The 19,624-nt window shown below is 37.2% G+C and overlaps 1 protein-coding gene across 2 annotated transcripts in view; it reads right to left on the bottom strand.

The window, feature by feature from the left end:
- Window positions 1-19,624, bottom strand: part of PIP5K1B (phosphatidylinositol-4-phosphate 5-kinase type 1 beta) — a 326,134-nt gene that overhangs the window by 95,188 nt on the left and 211,322 nt on the right. For both annotated transcript variants that reach the window (XM_090275861.1, XM_090275862.1), the window contains exons 8-11: window positions 10,108-10,319; window positions 8,307-8,390; window positions 8,127-8,175; window positions 5,268-5,352 (exon numbers count right to left, since the gene is read on the bottom strand). In XM_090275861.1, the coding sequence (XP_090131987.1) occupies window positions 5,268-5,352; window positions 8,127-8,175; window positions 8,307-8,390; window positions 10,108-10,319 (430 nt within the window). The remainder of the gene's footprint in view (window positions 1-5,267; window positions 5,353-8,126; window positions 8,176-8,306; window positions 8,391-10,107; window positions 10,320-19,624) is intronic.

The raw sequence follows: 19,624 nt of genomic DNA, 5'->3' as shown, positions 1-19,624 counted from the left end.
TTTAGAACGAATAGTTTGAAGGCTGAAACCCAGAAGGGAGAATGAATGGTTAAAAGTACTCTGAAGTGGAGGTGAGCTCTAGAGGGATCTGCTGGGGATAGTTAAGGAGTAGACAGGACCCATCATTCATTCATTCTTTCAACAAATACATACACTCTGTGACTGCCCCCCCTCACCTCCACGCCCAGGCTCCACTTCCCTGTACTAGGTACTGGGGATATAGCAGTGAGCTTGCATCCAAGTGAAGGAGCCAGGCATTGAATAAGATAAGTAGAGTTTATAGTATGTTAGACAGAGATGTGTTAAAGATGAAATAAAGCAGGGAAAGTGGATGGAGATCACTTTTACACTGTGGCAGGGCTCAGCATTATCATTACTGTCCATGCAATAAGAGGAATCATCAAGTGTTTGAGAGTGCTTAGGAGCAGAAAGACTTTATTCAATAAGTTGTACTGGGACAATGGTTAACTACTTGGGGACAAACAAGGTTAGCTCTACCTTGTTTTTCAGCAACATCACATTGATTAAAAAAAACCAAAAACTAATTTATAAATAGCAAAAGAAAAATGAGTGAGCATCTATATGACTCCACAGTGGTGAAGTACTTTGTAAACATAAGAATGATTAAGAAAACAATTCCACTTATAACTATTAAAAAATACTTAAGCCCTTGTTGGTGTGGCTCAGTGGATTGAGTGCTGGCTGGCAAACCAAAGGGTTGCTGGTTTGATTCCCAGTCTGGGCATAAGCCTATGTTGCAGGCCAGGTCCCCAGTTGAGGGTGTGTGAGAGGCAACCACCTATTGGTGTTTCTCTCCCTCTTTCTCCCTCCCTTCCCCTCTCTCTAAAAATAAAATGTTTTAAAAAATACTTGAGAATAAATTTAACAAAAGTGCAAGACTTGTACTGTGAAAGTGACAAAACATTGTTGAAAGAAATTAATGAAGTCTTAAGTAAAAAGAAAGACATCCATGTTCAAGGAATGGAAGACTTAATATTGTTAAGATGGCAATACACTTCAACTGACCTACAGATTCAACACAGGCCTTATCAAAATAACAACTGCCTTTTTTTTTTTTGCAGAAATTGACAAGCTGATTCTAAAATTCAGAGACATCCAAGGAACCCAGAATAGCCAAAACACTTTTGAAAAAGAACTTATGCTTTTGAAGGACTCACATTCCTGATGCTGAAACTTAAAATATATAGCAAGAAGCAATCAAGACAGTCTGGTACTGGTATAATGACAGGCATACAGATCAATGGAATAGAATTGAGAATTCAGAAATAAATCCTAACACTTGTGAACAGCTGATTTTCAACAAGGGAACAAAGGTAATTCCACGGGGGAAAGAATAACCTTTAAACAAATGGTGCTGGGACTACTGGCCATCCACATGCAAAAGAATGAAGTTGAACCCTACCTCATATCACTCACTACATCAATATTTGTAAGCCATATATCTGAGAACAGAAACTGTGTGCAGATAAATAAAGAACTCTTATAATTCAACAATAAAGAGACAAATAGCCAAAGTAAAAATGGGCAAAGGATTTGAACAGACATTTCTCCAAGGAAAATATAAATGGTCAATAAGCACATAAAATGTTCAACATCATTAGTCATTAAAGAAATGCAAATCAAAACCACAATGAGATACCACTTTATACCCACTAGGATGTCTAAAATAAAAGACCAACAATAACATACATTGGGAAGATGTAGATAAATTGGATCCTTTGTTTGTTGCTGGTGGGATCACAAAGTGATATAGCTGTTTTAGAAAATAGTTGGGCATATCCTCAAAATGTAAAATGGAGCTACCATCTGATCTAGCAATTCTACTCCTAGGTATATATCCAAGAGAAATGAAAACATATGCCATGTCCATGTTTCATGCCAAACCTTGTCCATGAATGCTGATAACTTCATTATTTATAATAGCCAAAAGAACAATGCAAATAACCCTCCATTAATGAATGGATAAACAAAATGTGACATATATCCATAAAATAGAATATTATCCAGCAATAAAACAAAAAAATTTCAAGATGGCTAAACCTTGAAAACAATATGTTAAGTAAACTAGCCAAACACAAAAGGCTACATCCTGTATGATTCCATTTATATAAACTATCCAGTATAGACAAATCCATAGAAACAGAAAATAAATTAGTCGTTGCCAGGGCTGGGAAGGAGAGGGAATGGAGAGTAACAATCATGGGTATGAGATTTCTTTGGGGGATAAAGAAAATGTTCTAAAATTAGACAATAGTGATGGTTGCATAACTGTAGGAATATACTAAGAATTGCATAATTGTACACTTTAAGGGGGTAAATCCCATGGTGTGTGAATTATATCTCCATAAAGATGTTATACAAATAGATTAAAAATCAAAGTGGGAAAAAGTCAATAGATTTGATGACTTGAGAAGTAAAGTACTTGTTACATTAAAAACACAATAAACTACATAACTGGAAAGATTTGCAACACATGCCATAGTTCATGGAATTGAAGATGCCACTGACTGCATCATGAAACCCTATTTGGCTAAGGAAGCAAATCTCCCAAGATGGGGATTCTCACGGAGGGCTCTCACTAAAGCTGGGACACCAAGACCACATCCTCCGTAAATGAACCAGGGCACAGGAGAGTCATGCTTTTCAACCTTGGGATAAATAGACCACAAGCTGGTATTCACATAGGCCTGCAAGCTGAATAAACACTGTGTATTTTATGGTCCATCTTAGGCTAAATAAATAAATAAATAAATGCAACAACAAAAAATCCTTAGAGAATTTACTTTAATTGGTCTCAGTTTGAGATCAATTTTAAGATAGCATTGAAATAATTGTATATGAAATGAAAGTTTTTCCTAGAATAAAAAAATGTTAAAAAAAGATTGATATCTTTAACTTGTAGAACTCATATAAATCATTTGGAAAAATAATAAACACCTAATATAAATGAGCAAATACCACAAAGCTCAATTCTCAAAGGAATGACAAATGCCTAATAAACATGAATAATGGCTGAACTTCACCAGTACTTAAGAAATACAAAAATAAAACAACCAGATAACATCTTTTCCTTATCAGAGTAGCATAGTTTAAAAAGAATAATTCTGGCTAAGGGTTAGAAGGGTTCAGACTCATTTGGAAGTCTACAGTGGTATAATCTATCTCTGCAGTTATGTGCATTTTAACACCCTAGTATTCTTGAAATGTATCCTAAAATAATAATCATAAGTTTGGACACAAAATTTATCTGAAACGATATTCATAAAGTATTAGTTAGAAATAGAAAAAGGACCATTTAAATGCCCAATAATGAAAAATAGTTAAATAGACTGTGGCACACTCAAATAATTTTACTGTTGCATCACAATTTTATTATATATATTTTTGCAGCGCAATTTTAAATGGTGTCTTCATAGACTATACAATCATATGGGAAACTATGTTATAATATTATGTGAAAAATTAAGGACATATACATAAAATTGTACACTATTCTACTACCATTTTATGAAAATATACAAAGCACAGAGATAAACATTGATAAGAGGTATATCAAAATATTAATGGTGGATATTCCTGGATTGTGGGGTATCAAGTAATATTCATTGTTCTCTGAATATTTTTGTAGTTTCCAATATTTTTACACTGGAAGGGTTTTACTCTCATAAAAATGAACTAAAAATGTATTAAAGACTTAAATTTAAGACCTGAAACCATGAAACTCCTAGAAGAGAACACAGGGGGAAAAAGCTCCTTGCTATTGGTCTTGGCAACAATTTTTTGGATATGGCACCAAAAGCAAAAGCAATAAAATCGGAAATAAATAAGTGGGACTACATCAAACTTAAAAGCTCCTGCCGAGCAAAAGAAACAATTAAAAAAAAAAAAAATTAAGAGGCAACCTCTGGAATTTGAGAAAATGTTTGCAACCATACATCAGCTAAAGAGTTAATATCCAAAATATAAAAGAAGTCATATAACTCAATAGCAAAAGAAACAAATAATCTAATTAAAAATGAGCAAAGGACCTAAATAGACATTTTTCCAAAGAAGACACACAAATGGCCAACCGGTAGATGAAAAGATGTTCAACATCACTAATCACCAGGGAAATGCAACTCAAAACCATGAGATATCATCTCACAACTGTTAGAATGGCTATTAGCAAAAAGACACAAGATAACAAGTCTTGGCAAAGACCTGAAGAAAGGAAACCCTTTGCACTTGATGGGGATGTAATTGGTACAACCACTATAGAAAATAGTGTAGAGGTTCTTAAAAAAATTAAAAATAAAAGTACTAAAATAGATTTTTAAAGTAAGCTTCTTTGTATAATTTCAATCTTGATTTTTTAATTTTTTCCTTTTTATTGAATTTATTGGGGTGACACTGTTAACAAAATTATACAGGTTTCAGGTGTACAATTCTACAACACATTGTCTGTACACTGTATTGTGTGTTCACCACACCAAGTCAAGTCTTCATCCATCACCATTTATCCCTCTTACATCCTACTCCACCTCCTCCTCTCTCCCTCATCACACTCTTGCTTAATTTTTAAATATTTATTGGAAGTGTTTTGTGATCTAATGTGGTCTATCCTGAAGAATACAGCATGAGAATAACTACTGTTAACATTTTTATATATCCCATTAGAATTTTGTCGTGCATTTAGGTATGCAGACCAATAAGTATTTATAAGTGTGAATAAATCTATAAGGACTAAATGTTCCTTCAATACACCATTTTTGTTTGTTGTATATTATTCTATTATTTGATTGCATCATAATATATTTAACAAACATCTTACAGGGTTGAAATTTTAGGCAGTTTCAAAATCTTTTCACTACAAAGTAGGACTTTAATGATTATGACATCAATAAATACCTGACTGGGATACTTAACATAATTACTATATGATTACTGCTTTTGGGAAATAAATAATCTAAACTCTTCCAATGAAATCTTGCAAAGGTAGATATAGTGAAGTCAGCATATAAGTGCTAAAAGAAAAAAAAAAATATCATAAGAATCTTACCTTGCCCTGGCTGGTGTGGCTCAGTGGATTGAGCACCAGACTGTGAACCGAAGGGTCGCCAGTCTGATTCCCAGTCAGGGCACATGCCTGGGTTGCAGACTCGTGAGAGGCAACCAAACACTGTTTCTCTACTCTTTAGCCCTCCCTTCCCTTCTCTCTAAAAGTAAATAAATAAAATCATTAAAAAAAAAAAAAAAAAGAATCTTACCTTGAATTTTCTTGAAAACTCTGGAATTCATAAACTTTAGAAATCTGTCTGCGTAAAAGCTTGGTCTATGAACTGAAACAGTGTCCTGAAAAGACAAATCAGGTATCACAGGTTTACCTCTCAGTTCTTTACAAGCTAGAAGAAAGATCTATGCGATTTTTTGGCTCTTTCTTTTTAGAAAGATGCATTGGCTCTCTGTTAGCCAATGTCCTTACCCAGAAGGTGTGGATGTCAAGAGCCAGGTAAGACCTGTGTCCTGGGTCCTGTGGGGCCCAGGAGTTGGGCTGGGGGAGGAGGCACAAGACTCAATCTGAGCAAAGATTCTAGACACTCATGATGAAATAAAGCATAAAGAGGGACAGGTGAAAGACAGCATAAAGACTCTGTTTTATAAACCCAAACCACTAATCCTTATTCCACTGTATGCCATGAGGGGCTTTTAAATTCTTTTAAAAGCAGCCAGTGCCTCAAGTATTCTGGAATGAAGGCTAGTACTTTCAGTCAGGAACAAATTGAGGATATAAACAAGCAAAACAATCCTGATATAAGAGTGATATCAGGCCCCCCAAAAAGCGTGCTGGTTTAATCTCCCAGTAATAAGGTGCATAGACACCAGGAAGATTCCTAGGAGATGAGCCCCATTACACTGAATCATCTACTGATTAGATTGAATTGCATTTAAATTAACTCAATTCTTTCATGCTTGGTAGGAGTCTTTAGGACTAATGGGATATTTTACTATAAATCCAGGAAAGAAAATAAATGAAGGAGTTAATTTTGTATGTTTTCATTCACTAATCATTTATTTACTATCCAAGATATATAACTCTAGAAATAGTACATTTGCTTATATAATGCTCTGTTTTGATTCCCAGATTGTGGATTCCAATAAGAAAATTCCTAAAAATTTCTTTAGATACTATGAAGTGTCTGCAGTGGGTTTGGAAGAAAAAACATACATTGGACCAGAGGTTGAGAGACCTGGTGCTTGTGTTCATTCTAACATTAAAAAGCCGTGTGATCGTGGGAACAGAGTGTCTGTATTTTTTCACCTGTAACACTCGGAGCTAACATGAGGCACAAGGTAATTCTGTAATCAGCATTTATGAGGGACATCGGATAGAGGAGCCCTCTTTGCCCACGTTGTAATGGTCCTTGGACTATCAGTGATGCTGTATATGTGGTGGGAAACTTCCCATGGGTTTGACATGTACTCTCCCCAGTAGTCTGGCAGCTCCTGTCTGAAGTAGAAACAGATTTTCAACAAGCACAGTAATGTAGAAATATCTCAGGGTGCAGAATGATTAAGACTCAGCCCTGCCTTCTAACAGAAGTTGGTCTGTGGTTCTCGTTGGTATGAAGAAACATTGTTTAAATAAGAGGCATGTTTGTTAGCAGACAGTAAGTCTTAATTATTGCTTACAATTTCATAAGTATATAATCAGCACAGAGAATGTATTAAAACCAACACCCAAAAAAGAAGATATGTTTTAACTAGACAAAGGTAGGAGCCTCTCAGAAGCATCTGATCAGCAGAGGACTAGGCCATTCTGATCAGCAATCTCATCTGGAAACAGGGAATTAAAGTTCTCAAAAAACAGAAGGGGGATGCAAGAGCGAGTGTTCTCTCTCCTTCCATGTTCAAGGCAGTATGAAGTCTCTGCTTTTCTCATCTGAAAGGGAAAATAACTAACCTTGGTCTTTTGAAAGAAGGAATCTTTGATCCAAATAATAAGCCTAAATTTAATTCTTGGAAACGAACTCGTGAACCTGTTGTTTAAAAGTGCATTCTGACGGAGGTCATTCCTTTGTGTGTGGACAAAATGCAGATTTCATGCTGAAGGGTTATTAACAGTCTTCCTCAGAACTGAGAATGTGGGTGTTCCTCTAGATGAAGAACAGCTTCTATAATTTATCCTTTTTCCAAGGAAAGCATATGCTAACATCTTTTAAAAATGTGTGAGCAAATCTTTGACCAATATATTCTTTGGAATTGTCACTTGAGATTATTAACTGAGGAAGGCTGAGGCCAGTGAATGTTCTGTGAGCAGCAGGAAGTTCACATCTAACATTTAGACAGGGAAACTCTTGTGGGGAAGGGGGAGGCAGGGATGGGAAAAGGGCAGAAACAGAGAGAGGCTGTTTCTGGATAAGTAACTGTGTTCTTCTGTTATCCCAATTTTGGGTCCAAAGGACATTCTCTTGTCAGTCAGCTTTAGTCATGTATAGACTCCATAACAACTTCATTTTCTATGTCCTTATTATATGTTAGGTATCATGTTGAACACCAAAGTGCATTATCTTATTTAATTTTCACATTAGTCCTATGAGGTGGGTAAAAGGTACTATGGCTTTGCGCCCTGGTATAGGTGGGAAACCAGGCTAAGAGAGGTCAAATAAAAAGCAATATTTCTGGGTTATATGGCTAGTAAAGTGGTGAATGCAGGGTTCAAATCCAGGGCTGTCTGCTATCAAAGTCAGGTTCAAACCCCTCTTTAGTTTGGTCTTGTGAGAACATTCAACTGTCCTCCTGATCCTCCCAGTGCTTATAAAAAGTCTCAATTTTCTCATTATCATTTCATAATTGGGCCCTTCAGATTTCACATAGAAACAAGATATTTTGTTTTCCTGGCCTGGACCTAGCGACCAGACTGGATGTCCACTGTCTGAATAGCTGTTCAAATTTATGTTATCTTTGTCCTTGGATTTGAACAATTTACAAGCCCAATTCTGAGTTTATGAAGACCCTTGTTTCCTCTCCAAGTCTAGTGACACTTCTTCCCAGACACACAGAGACTTCAGGAAGTGTCTGAGAAATTAGAAAAATATACAGTTTAACAAGGAACATAGGCCACTTACCCCATCATAAACAAGAGCTTTCCAGGAATGTTCTAACTTCTTCATTAACCTAAATGTAAAAAAAAAAAAAAAAAAGAAAAATAAAATGAGAATGTAAAATCACTCCTGCTTGGTGAATTTTCAGAATCTTTTGTTGAATTATTTTGAAATAATAAAAGACTACTTCCCCAAATTTCTTACCTATATGACTGCAGAATATCAATAATGCCCATAAATAAAAGCAATTTTTCTCCCTTATGGCTTTTAGCTGGAATCCCTCCCATTCTGTTGATAGAGCAAAAGAGAAAATATTTTGTAATATATTATAAGAACAGGAAGTTAAAAATAATTTCTAATAAATAGGCTGTAAATAAAAATGGACAATCTTTAAGAATTCTGGGGTCTCTCTCTCGTCATCATTTTTTTTCCCCCTGGTCTCAGTTAAAAGTTTCCTTGGGAATCCAGAATCATGTACTTCCCATAAAGGACAATGATACCAAAGCTGTCAGCTCTTAAGAGATGGGTACAAAGAATACAATTTTAAAAGATCCTATTTTAAAACCATGAGCAAGAATTTTTAAAGTATTTTAAAATATTGCTTTTTAAAAATGCAACACTTTTATATATTCACTATGAGATTTTAAAATAAAATATAGAAAAGCACAAAGAAAAAATATATAAGGAATTTATTCCTAGGATGCAAAGATAACCAACCACTATTAAAATTTAGTACACCTTTCTAGTATGTTTGTGTATGTGTATATATTTATTAATCCACAAAAGTGATTATTTTGTTTCATAACCTGAATTTTTCACTTGCTAAAGGATGACCATTTCTTAATATTCAGTGCTAATGTATTTTTTTAATGACTGTGTAGTGTTTCATTATTGATAGAGAATAATTTGTTTAATTGGCTATTAGACATTTAGGTGGATTTACAAGCAAGGATTTTTTAAATGTGTAATACATATGAATTTCCTTTATACAAGTGAAATATGCCAGTTTAGTCTTTGTTGAAGAATCGTAGGAGGCAGTAACTTATAGCCAAGGAAAATTTCTTCCTTTCAGTCTCCTTGCTCAGCTGGTACACTCATGTGATTCAGTCAACAATTACAATAATTTTCTTTGGTTGTAATTGTTTCTGTTAGTCAATATGACCTTTATACAACATGTAAACTAATCCTGAAGTTACTGTCACATGTCTAAAACAACAGAATCTTCTTATGCAGGTAAGAAGCTCTGAATTGGAAACATAAGTCCTATCATGTATTTGCTTAAATACGTGTTTATTAAAATTCAAGTACGGTGGGTGTTTTGTATATGTAGCAAATAGGGGTAAAAACATTTTCAGCCATCATTTAAAAATGGAGCCATTTTTTGGGGGGTGACCCATATGGGTGAAATAATGATAATAACCCAGTTATCCACAGAATAGAAATGAAGCCTAGCTTAGGTGGGCGCTGGAAATATGTAGGGGAAAACTTGGTAAAGTATATGATTGTCTAACCACTATGCTGTACATGTAAAACTAATATAAAATAATACTGAATGTAAACTTTAATTAAAAATAGAATTCAAAAAAAGAAGAGCAGAGGGCAAGAGGAGAGAGACTAGGGTATCCTCCATGTTTCATTCCAGGCTTCCAGCCATGGCTGTGTCCCACAACCGCAGTTTGCTCTGGCACCTCTTCTCCAGGGCCCATGGGGCTCCTCCCATTGTCCCTTTGGCTCTAGTCTTTGAGCACCTGGATAGCTATTGTTGATATTGCCTTCACCCTACCCACACATGAGTCCTGCCCTTAAAGTCTCTTCACTGGGGGGAAAAACAAAGAAAGAAAGAAAGAAAGCCTGGCTTAATTCATTTTAGCATTAAGTAGGAATCTATCTCCAAAGAGCCACCATGAAGGGAACATGATTGTATTTAATTACTCAATGATGTGGGCTGCCCCACCCAAGAATGTTTGTAATTGTGTGTGTGTGGGGGGGGGGTGGCTGCGCTTACGTGTCTGGGTTCTCTGTAATGACCCCGTCCCCAGATTTCCCTGGACCCTGGATGGATTCCATTGCTGTTGAGTAGAGAACCTTCTGCATCCCAGGCCGCTTCGCATCAGGCACATTTTGTGAGGTCTCTTCTTCTTTCTCTTTGAGGGAATGGTCTAAGTTGTGGATTCCCAGCAAAAGGCTATAGTCCATGATCTTGAAGCTTTCTAGCACCTGAATAAGAAAAATAACCAGAAGGCCGGTCAACTCAAATGGCTTGTCTCATCTATGCAGAACAAGAGAGCTCTAGATACACAAGTACATAGCGCTTGCATCCTCCCAGGGGGTGGCTGATAGAGGAAAAATCAAAATAAAAACATTTGAAGTATTATTAGGTCATATACAGTGAAGATTATCATAATGGCTCCAAGATAATATTTTTATAGAAATCTAAAGTAAGCACATCTTCTCCTAATCATCCATGAACATTTCACTAACGCATTTATTGAACACCTTCCATGTGCCAGGTACTAAGTGGTTTACTTGGATTCAATACTCACAACCCTTGAGCTATGTACTATATTTGTCTCTATTTTACAGGTGAAAAAATTGAGACACAGAGATAAAGTAATTTGTTCAATGCCACACAGGTCGTAAGTGGCATTGCTGGGATTTGAAACCAGGAAGTCAATTCCAGCATCCATGCTCTTAAGCACTAGGGCAGAGAAACCACCAACCAATGGTCTCTACAAATCTGTACCCTCCTCAGCATGAAGGCTCAGCTGGAATGTGTTTCTGTTTGGATTCTGTTCTTAAAAGCTTAACGTTGCTGGAGTTTAGTGGCCTTTCCAAATTTGCCTTTCGACGTTGTCATTTGGTTCTGTAGCAAGTCTTTTATAAAATTATGATCTCAGCAAAGAACAAGACTTACTGCTTAATTATCCACTTAGCAAAGAGTGGGTGGGGAAGAGAAGGAATTAAAACTACTTGGATGCAGCCAATGAGACAGTGGTATTCTGAGAGGAAAGTGACAGAAAGGTCAAGATAGAGTCAGTCAACATGGCTTTTGAGTAGAGGTGAGGCTTTGACACTTGAAACCCTTCTTCAGTGGGGTATTTTCCTTTATGGTAAAGTTTTTTTTCAAGTAGTTTGCATATGAGTCTCCTCTTCAACAGAATTCTTAGTGCCTGGCATTTCTCACACAAAGCTGCTCAGGAAATCAAAACCACCCAGAAAGTGAGACCAACTGAGTGTGGCAGCACAGTCTCCGAACAAACATGATAACTTCCTCACTGTACCCTAGTGAGGAAATGCTTTTGAAAATCAGAGTCTAGAGATATTTGTTAAACCTGGGATTTGAACACCCAGAATTTCTTACACTTCCGATTTTCCCTCAGTGCAACTGCTTTTGGAGCAGACATTTATGGTACTGTAAAGAGCAGACAGGCCTGAGGACTCACATGCCCGCGGCTGCCACTTCACGGATACCATTGGACAGCAGCCTTGTGAACAAAGGCTTATGTGGCCCTGGAAACATATGGTTATCCTTGGGTCTGGTACCTGTTTGCTGTCAATGAGGAAAACTGAGAGTGGGCTGCAAATGAGTATCAGTTTTTCCAGAGTGTTTAGCCTTCATCTCTCAGATACTAAGCTGAGTACTTTTGGAAAGGAGGCAGGCAAGAGCTAAGAGGAGAATCTTATTACTTATAAGTTTTAGGCCATAAAACTTTCTAACCCAAGTGGCAAGAGAGTGGCCCAGTAGCAATGCGAAACCAGCTTCCCCAACCTAAGGAGGGGTGACTCCAAGACTGGCAGAGGAAGAAGGGGTGACAGGAAGAGCTCTTCTGCACTGAGCCAACATTGCAGCATCAAACCCATGGACTGGTTATGAGCTCCCCACCCCTCTCTCCCCAAAGTAGCATGGAGCCGTGGAGGAAAGCAGGACAGCTCTGCACTGGGGTTGCCAAGAACCCAGCCTCTTAAAAGAAAACACTAACAGAGACTGGATGCTTTCTTCAGACAGAAACAAGTGCAAAAGGGTCTTAGGCCTCTCTTTCTCTCAACCATACTGAGTGGACGGCTTGCGAATTGTGTCCACAAGAGCTCCATAAAATAAACCCACATGGTGATCACAACCTTCAGATGTCAATTTTCCCACTCACATTTATCAGTGCTAGTGAGTCCCTTCTTAGTCTGTTGGATAAAGAGCATGGACTCTGTGACCTTAGGCAGATTATATCACCTTCCTATGTCTCTGTTTCTTCCCCTGTAAATGGTGACAATAATATTACCTATTACATGGGGTGCTTGTGAAAATTAAATATGGTAATGCAGGTAAAGCGCCTGAAAAATAGAAGGGTTTCTGCACAAAGAAAGAGCTCAATTAACTGCTAGTTATTATCACAATAAGTCATGGTGACTTGTCGCTCATGCTAGCACAAGCAATTATAAGTATCAGTGTGAAAAAAACACCCCTGTAGTTATACTTCTGAAATAAAAAAAATTCATAAAAATTCAACAAAACCCAACTGCATTTCTAGCTGCTTACCAGTACCCTTTTGATGAATCCTGTTTCCTTTGAAAGCTCTGGGTTGATGGGTACCCAAGAGTATCGTTTGGATGTTCAACCGGAAAAGGTCAGTGGTCAGCACAGTAATTCTGGTCAAGGGGCTATAAAATGATGGCATCATGGTCTGTCTAAGGGAACAGTCTTCTTTTACATTGGCAAAACCCATAGCCTTGTGCCCTAACAGCTCACAGTATCCATTAGTAAGTGTTCCCTCAATGTGCTGAAATGGCTTCAGAAATAAATTCTAATCAGACCTAGTGACAATGCGGTCAATGTCCCTAACAGGCAACTGGAGTGGCGCCATGAAGAGTGTTAAGACTGAAAGGCACGCCTGATACCATCCTATTTATTTCATTTTCTTCTGTAAAGCATACACAAATTAATTCTGCTTGTCAAAAAGCTTTCTTCAGGAAATAAGGTTTCTTATATTTTTAATGCAATGTTCAATCTGAACTGCTTGGTTTGTACTTGAAGTCTCTTTTCCTGCCCAAGGACAGGCCAAAGAGAACATGTTCATTTTATAAGTGATACCAAGTTAGGCTGTGGTCCAGGTTTAGCTATTGATGCTATCCTAAATGCTTTAAGCGGTCAAATGTGTGTCCTGGTTTATTTTTTTAAACTAAACTTCAAGAGAAATTAAGAAAAAGCTACAAATAAATTTTCAAAAGAGATTCATATTCTCTCTACTCTTAAATTGAGTCGTCAGCATCCTTGAACAAGGCTGCATTGTCCTTAGGATGTCAAGCTCCTACTTTCAGAGTAAAAACCTTAAAAATGATAAATTCAAATCCCTTGCATGGAAAAGACATGATAGATCTTGGCCTAGGCAAAATCACTACCCATAAAAAAAAAGTTAAGGTGGAAAAAGATAACTATATAGGCATATATTTTAAATCAAATTAAAAACTTCTGTAATGAAAAATTCTGGGAACAGATTTTAGTCACGAACACTGCAGATCTACATCAATTAGGAATGGAATAGTTCTGTTATTCGTATCCTTCCAGTTCTTTAATTAAAGGAATATATAAACCTGCCAAAATCTTAACATTGTGAGCTTTGAGAGTATGTAACATTCTGCAACTTGACAACCACCCATCAGTCTAGTCTGTCACTCAGGCACACATTTGTTCCCCAGAATGTCTGTCTGACCTAGCTGATGCTGGTGGATTCTATATCTGTGCATTTGTTATGCAAAACACAGGTTGTAATGCAAATAAGGTGCTTTTCCATCTAGTTTGGGCAAGACTATACTTCCTCAGTTGAAAAAAAAAAAAACATTAAACCAAAAAAAAAAATAAAAGATTCATAGGTATGTAAAACTGCAAGCAAGTTGGGTTACTACAATGTTTTTTATTGCCAAAGCCAAATTTTTGTCTCTCTCTCAAGGGCTATTTTAAGTGAATAATAGCATTGGAATGTAATGTAAAAAAAAAAAAAAAAGTCAATGTCAAGGCAGCTGTTATAATATCCGTAAGATGTGATCAAAATGATCTGTTCCTAAAATAAAAGCATATTCTCCAGGCTCCAATGGCCAGTGATGCATTAGGAATGCTCTAGCCACATATAGTTTCTATAGATTTGGAGACTTAATGTAGGAGATGCTCTAACACGGAATGCTAGACACTGCTATCCTCTCTTCATGGCCAAAGGTCATAATGAGTAGCTGGACCTCCTTCTTCTTTTCCACCTTCTCCGCCACACTCCTTAACCCTGCATTGCACACTGTTAGCTGCCTCGCTGCTAGAAAGAGCTGGAGTAGTAGCTGCATGCTCTGGGACTCATGACTCCCCCACTTGTTTGTCCTTGGGCAAAGTATAGAACCCCTTTGGGACTCGTTACTCCTTCTGTACAGGAGAGATAACAGGGACACCTACTTCACAGAGTTAGTGTGAAGACCGAATTAATCCACATCAAGTCTTAGAACAGTAACTGGCATAGGGGAAGCATCCAATAAATGTTAGCTGTTCTTGCTGTCCAGTTCCTCCTCCACTTGTAGCATCAATCATGGCTGACAGTCCTGGAATCTCCACTCGACCTTAGCGCTGTCTTGCCTTCTCTTGGTTGTTTGCCTACTTGTTTTTCCTGTTCTTTCTTTCTGTAGCCTACAGGTGTTCAACAGAGTTCTCTTGTTAACTTGTTTCTTTCTCTACTTTTCAGGACTGATATTTACTTACTTTTTCATTGGAAAAATAATTTTGAGTGTCTAGTCTGTGCCAGGCACCATGGAGGTTGCTGGATCTTCAAGGGTAAGTAAAACATAACTCTACCATCCTCAAAATTACACAAGCCTGAATTACATATTGGAATAGGCCTGGGAGGAAAAAAAATCAGGGTACTGTGGAGACACCCCACACAAGGGGTTCCTACTTTTGACTGGGGACTATTTCAGTAGTGCAGGTGAGAGGAGATGATACTTGAAAGAGGTGATGGCAGGGGGACTTCAAGAGGGAAATCCATAGATTTGAGAATATTTAGAGGTATATTCCAACTACCATCTCTCTATAGACAATTCCTAAAATGCTATCTTTAGTCTGAACTCACTCCTAAGATCTAGCTCTATATATTTCCAATGGCCTTCTAGACACTCCTGAACTTCTGTACACTGTCTTGCTGCCACCCTAAGCTCTTATTTCCCCCAAAGCAGTTCTTTTTCCTCACTTCTCTTTTATTTGAAATAATTCTACTGTGGATTTCAGACTCCATGACTCCTTTTTCCTTTCATTAAGTTGCCCAGTCCTGAAGCTTCTAGCATTGAAATGTTTTTTTCTTGTTAATGTGCTGATTTCAGCTTCCTTTTTCTCTCCTTTCTGATCCATTCCTGACACCCTCACTTGACCAGGTCCCATCACATCCCTGCTCAAAGCCTTTAGTCTCTCACTGCTGCTTGATGCCAGCGCCTCAACTTGACATTCAAGGTCCTCTCTACTATGACTCCAGCCAACTTCTGTTATTTAATACCAGCCCAGAGACATTTTCCAGGTGATTTAAACTGGAATCCCTTATTTACCCCTACATGTGCCCTGAAGATGGAAGCCCTGCTGTTTCTTCTGGAAGGTTGTTACTATCTTTTAAAATCTTACTGGTTTTTCAAAGCCTATCTTAACTCTTACCTCCATGAAAATTATATTCATGATCTCAACAAAATGCTGGATATACAGTATGTCTTTCCTCTGAAAACCCAAGCACATTATCAGTGTCCCTCTATGGAGTAAAATTTGACCTCAGGTGGTAACTATATTTTTCCAACCGTATACACAAGAGTGCTCCGCTCATATAAGTTTTACTTTGTGTTCCCTGCTGTGCACTCTGAACATAGAAGTGTGTATTTGCTATATTACTTTTCAAGTGAACAAACAATACCATAGTATTCAGCAACAAGAATGTATAGCATTCCATCTATGTCTGAAATATGAGAATCTGATCTCTTGCTTCATGATAACAATAATTGTGAAAATTTTACAGCACTGAAGGCATTTACTGTGATTATGTGCTCTATGTGGTCAGAAAAATAAAGATAATAGTCAAGAATGTTTTCAAACCTACCCATACCAGAGATATTTATACACACTGTGTCAAGGGCAAAAAATCAAGCTGTGATTTACCGACTCTTTTAATTTATTGTTTTGTATGCACACTAAATGGCAGCTAAAAGGCAAGCTTGTTTTGCTATAAACAAGGTTGAGCTTGGAGTCTGGGAAAAATATCACTTTCTTTTTAGGAAGACTTTGCAAGGAGAGTGCATCACAGGCTGGGGCAACTGCAAAGACCTTTCCCAGAGGTTCAAGGGTGCTTGGTGCTGGCCCTAACGAGGCTCTTCTCTGAAACACATCTCAGGGCCTCCTTAGCTTTCCTGTCCTTTGTCTCTGCTTCTCCAATAGGTAAGGAACGCAAAATTAAGTTGGCATAAAACTGAGAAAGATCATCAAATAAGTCTAAAAGAACTTGTAAAAACAGCCACGTTTAAAAATTGGTACCCAGCACCAAAAGATATTCAGAGTGACAAAGACAATGCAACGCAAGCAATCTAAGTGATGCTTTATGCAGAATGGAGACAGATGGTGATTCTCAGATGAAAAGAAATGTTTTATTAATTGGACCTCAGACAAGCAAGCTTTCTATCAAAGGCATGTAATAATTCCCATGTCATGGACACTAACCCAAGCCGTTAATATTTTATTGAGCACCTACTATGTGTCAGGCACTCTTGTTTAGAAATCCTTTGAGTGTTCTAGCTAACATATGAGCAAATGAAATCACCATTTTACAACTCCTAATGAACTAATGGATCTAAAATCACAGAAAGGCATTCTAACATTACGTGTCTCCTGAAGGGAGAAGGCAAGACCAAATAGGAAGAAGTCAAACCAAAACTTGACCAAACCTCTAGATCCAACATCCAATCTATAGGAAAAACAGGAGAGAGCAGCTTGTTTAAAAAAAAAAAAAAAAAAACCATGAAAAAAACAAACCAATTTCTTCAACAAATACTCTGACCATGAAAAAAACAACTTATAAGGGGATGGGAGGGATTTAATAAGTAGGTCCTATTTAAATCCTGATCCAAATGAAAAAAAGTCATTTCTCAAAGAATTAGAAATTTGAACCCTATGTATTTGATGATTAGTAAGAATTATTAAATTTGTAAAGGTATGATAATGAGGTTATACTTATTTTTTTAAAGAGTCCTTAGATTTTAGGAATTCTTGCTCATATATGGGTAAAATGATGTGATGCCTACAATGTGCTACAAGTTCTGTGGGCAGAGGGACAGTGGGCTGAAACAAGATTGGCCATGAGTTGAAGATTGTTGAAGCTGGGTACAGCGTAGATGGGGGTGCAGAGTAATATTCTGTCTGTCCACTTTTGTGTATGTTTGCCCTTTTCAAAAATAAAGTTTAATACATTGCTTTGAAATGCTTAAATGAAATGAAATGCATTTCTATACCAGCTTAGTGTTGACTTATCACTGTCTCTGCTGATGATGGTGTAGACAGTACAGATTAAAAAAAAATTTGGGGGGGATCTTAATTAAAGCAGTTAGAGCAGAAAACTTTCTCCATTCTATACTCATCTCACCTGACCATTCTCTGATAAAAGAGCTAAAGAATAACCACGTTAACAAAATGCGGAGCTGAGAGACAGGAAGATGTAGCAAGGGCACTGAGTAATGTTCCACCGGCCTACAGTGTAGTCCCTGAATCAAGAGTGAATGACTGGCAAAACATTTGTTAATTCAATAATATAAGACAATGCAATATAGGATCCTCCAGAATTTCTGCAAAAACACATTCCTGGACACACTGGTTCAAGAAAAAAAATGAATTCAAGGATCTGCCATTCCTCCCACAAGCAGACCCTGGAATTACTTGCATGTGAAGTCATGTTAATGCTGAATGCTGCTTTTTAAACAATTTAATTTCCTCAATAAAGCTCAGAGTGTTCTTTGTTAATATTATGAAGACAAAAAAAAACAGGCTGTGGCAAGTCATACAATTTTAGCTGGTAAAGTACACTGAAATAACGATCCAATCCTTAGCCTAGTATGGCAGTAACGTGTTTTTTAATGTCCAATGTAGTGATTTAGCATTCTGACTTATGCTGGACTGATTTGCACCACCACTTTTTTTGCTCACTTAAAAAGCTCTAAGCAATAGAAGTATACCTTACAGATTATAAGGAATAGTCATCGATCATTTCAAAATATTATATTGAATATATGAGTAAGTATATATGTTTATCAGCTTCTATATTGGATGAGTTTTGGATATTTTTTCTTTATAGACACTTTGTTCCTACAAATGAAATTGTCTTAATAAATTATTTTGTAAACACATTTAAAAGTAGTATTTTATACTAATATTGCAAAGTTTTTCCCATTCTGTGATATATCTTCTAGTTGGCTTGATCATGAGTGATTTGTGGCTTAATTAACAGCTGACAGCCTAGAGGCTGTCCAGCTGTCCAGTGAGACTCAGAGGCCTACGCTTCGTCCAACTTTCCACATCTACTTCAATGTATGAGATGAAATTCCTGAATCCTCATCACCATCTACCACCATCCACCCCCTCTGAAGGACTGCCTCTCTGGGTAAATCCCCCTCCTCCCCTGTCCGCTTTGCTCTAATGGACAAAAGGAAGAAGAGTGAGAGAATCTGTCCATGATAAATAAGACTTTGATGGTTTGAACTTAAACTTTAAACTCTATGCTTCTTAGAGGCAAAGACCCTATCCTATTCAATATTTGTACCTGCCATGGACTTAGCACAGAGCCTTATGCACAGTAAGAATTCAAAACTATTGGTTGAATGACAGGACTAATTCAGTAGGCGGATAATGTAGGGTTTATCAAGTGAGATTTCTGTGGTGGTTTGAAGTCAGAGAAATCAAGCAATCCATGCTTTGAAATCATCAAAGGTTCCACAGGGCAGGAAAAATCTTAGGTCTGGGACAGTCACCACTGGCACTGAACAACTTATAATTTAAGAATAGCAAGTATCTACCTGTAGGGTGAATCTTAAGGAGTGACAGAAAACCTGGGTTGTGCAAGGTATCACTAGAAATGAATTCTTTGGGGTCTTGAGGCATTATAATTTACTTTTAAAATAGTAACATATGTATATGGTCAAAATTAAAGAACGTATAAGCGGGTGGCTCAGGGCCACATCCCACTCACAGGAGGGTGATGGTTTTATGTGGAAATAGAAGATCCTAAGTGGAGGGGCCCATAGCAATGGTCTAGTCTCTGTGTGTTGTCAATATGTGCTCCAATGGTGTTTGCCTAAAAAATATGGAGTAATAAAAGAGGGATAATTTACACCAGCCCTGAGAGAGAGTTCAACTTTGACTAAAGACTATTTAAATTAAGAGGTAACTATTTACACCAGAAAAGACTGAAATATTATTAGTCAGTTTAAGTTTGGGGAAGTAGATTTTAGTGAGCAAGGTAAAAAGTTATAAAAGTCTATTTTCT

Source organism: Furipterus horrens, unplaced genomic scaffold (genome assembly GCF_987537825.1).
Source record: "Furipterus horrens unplaced genomic scaffold, mFurHor1.1.pri manual_scaffold_4, whole genome shotgun sequence".
In the NCBI taxonomy this organism is placed as follows: Eukaryota; Metazoa; Chordata; class Mammalia; order Chiroptera; family Furipteridae; genus Furipterus; species Furipterus horrens.
The sequence above is the reverse complement of the archived record's forward strand: the minus strand, read 5'-3'. Positions and strand labels throughout refer to the sequence as shown.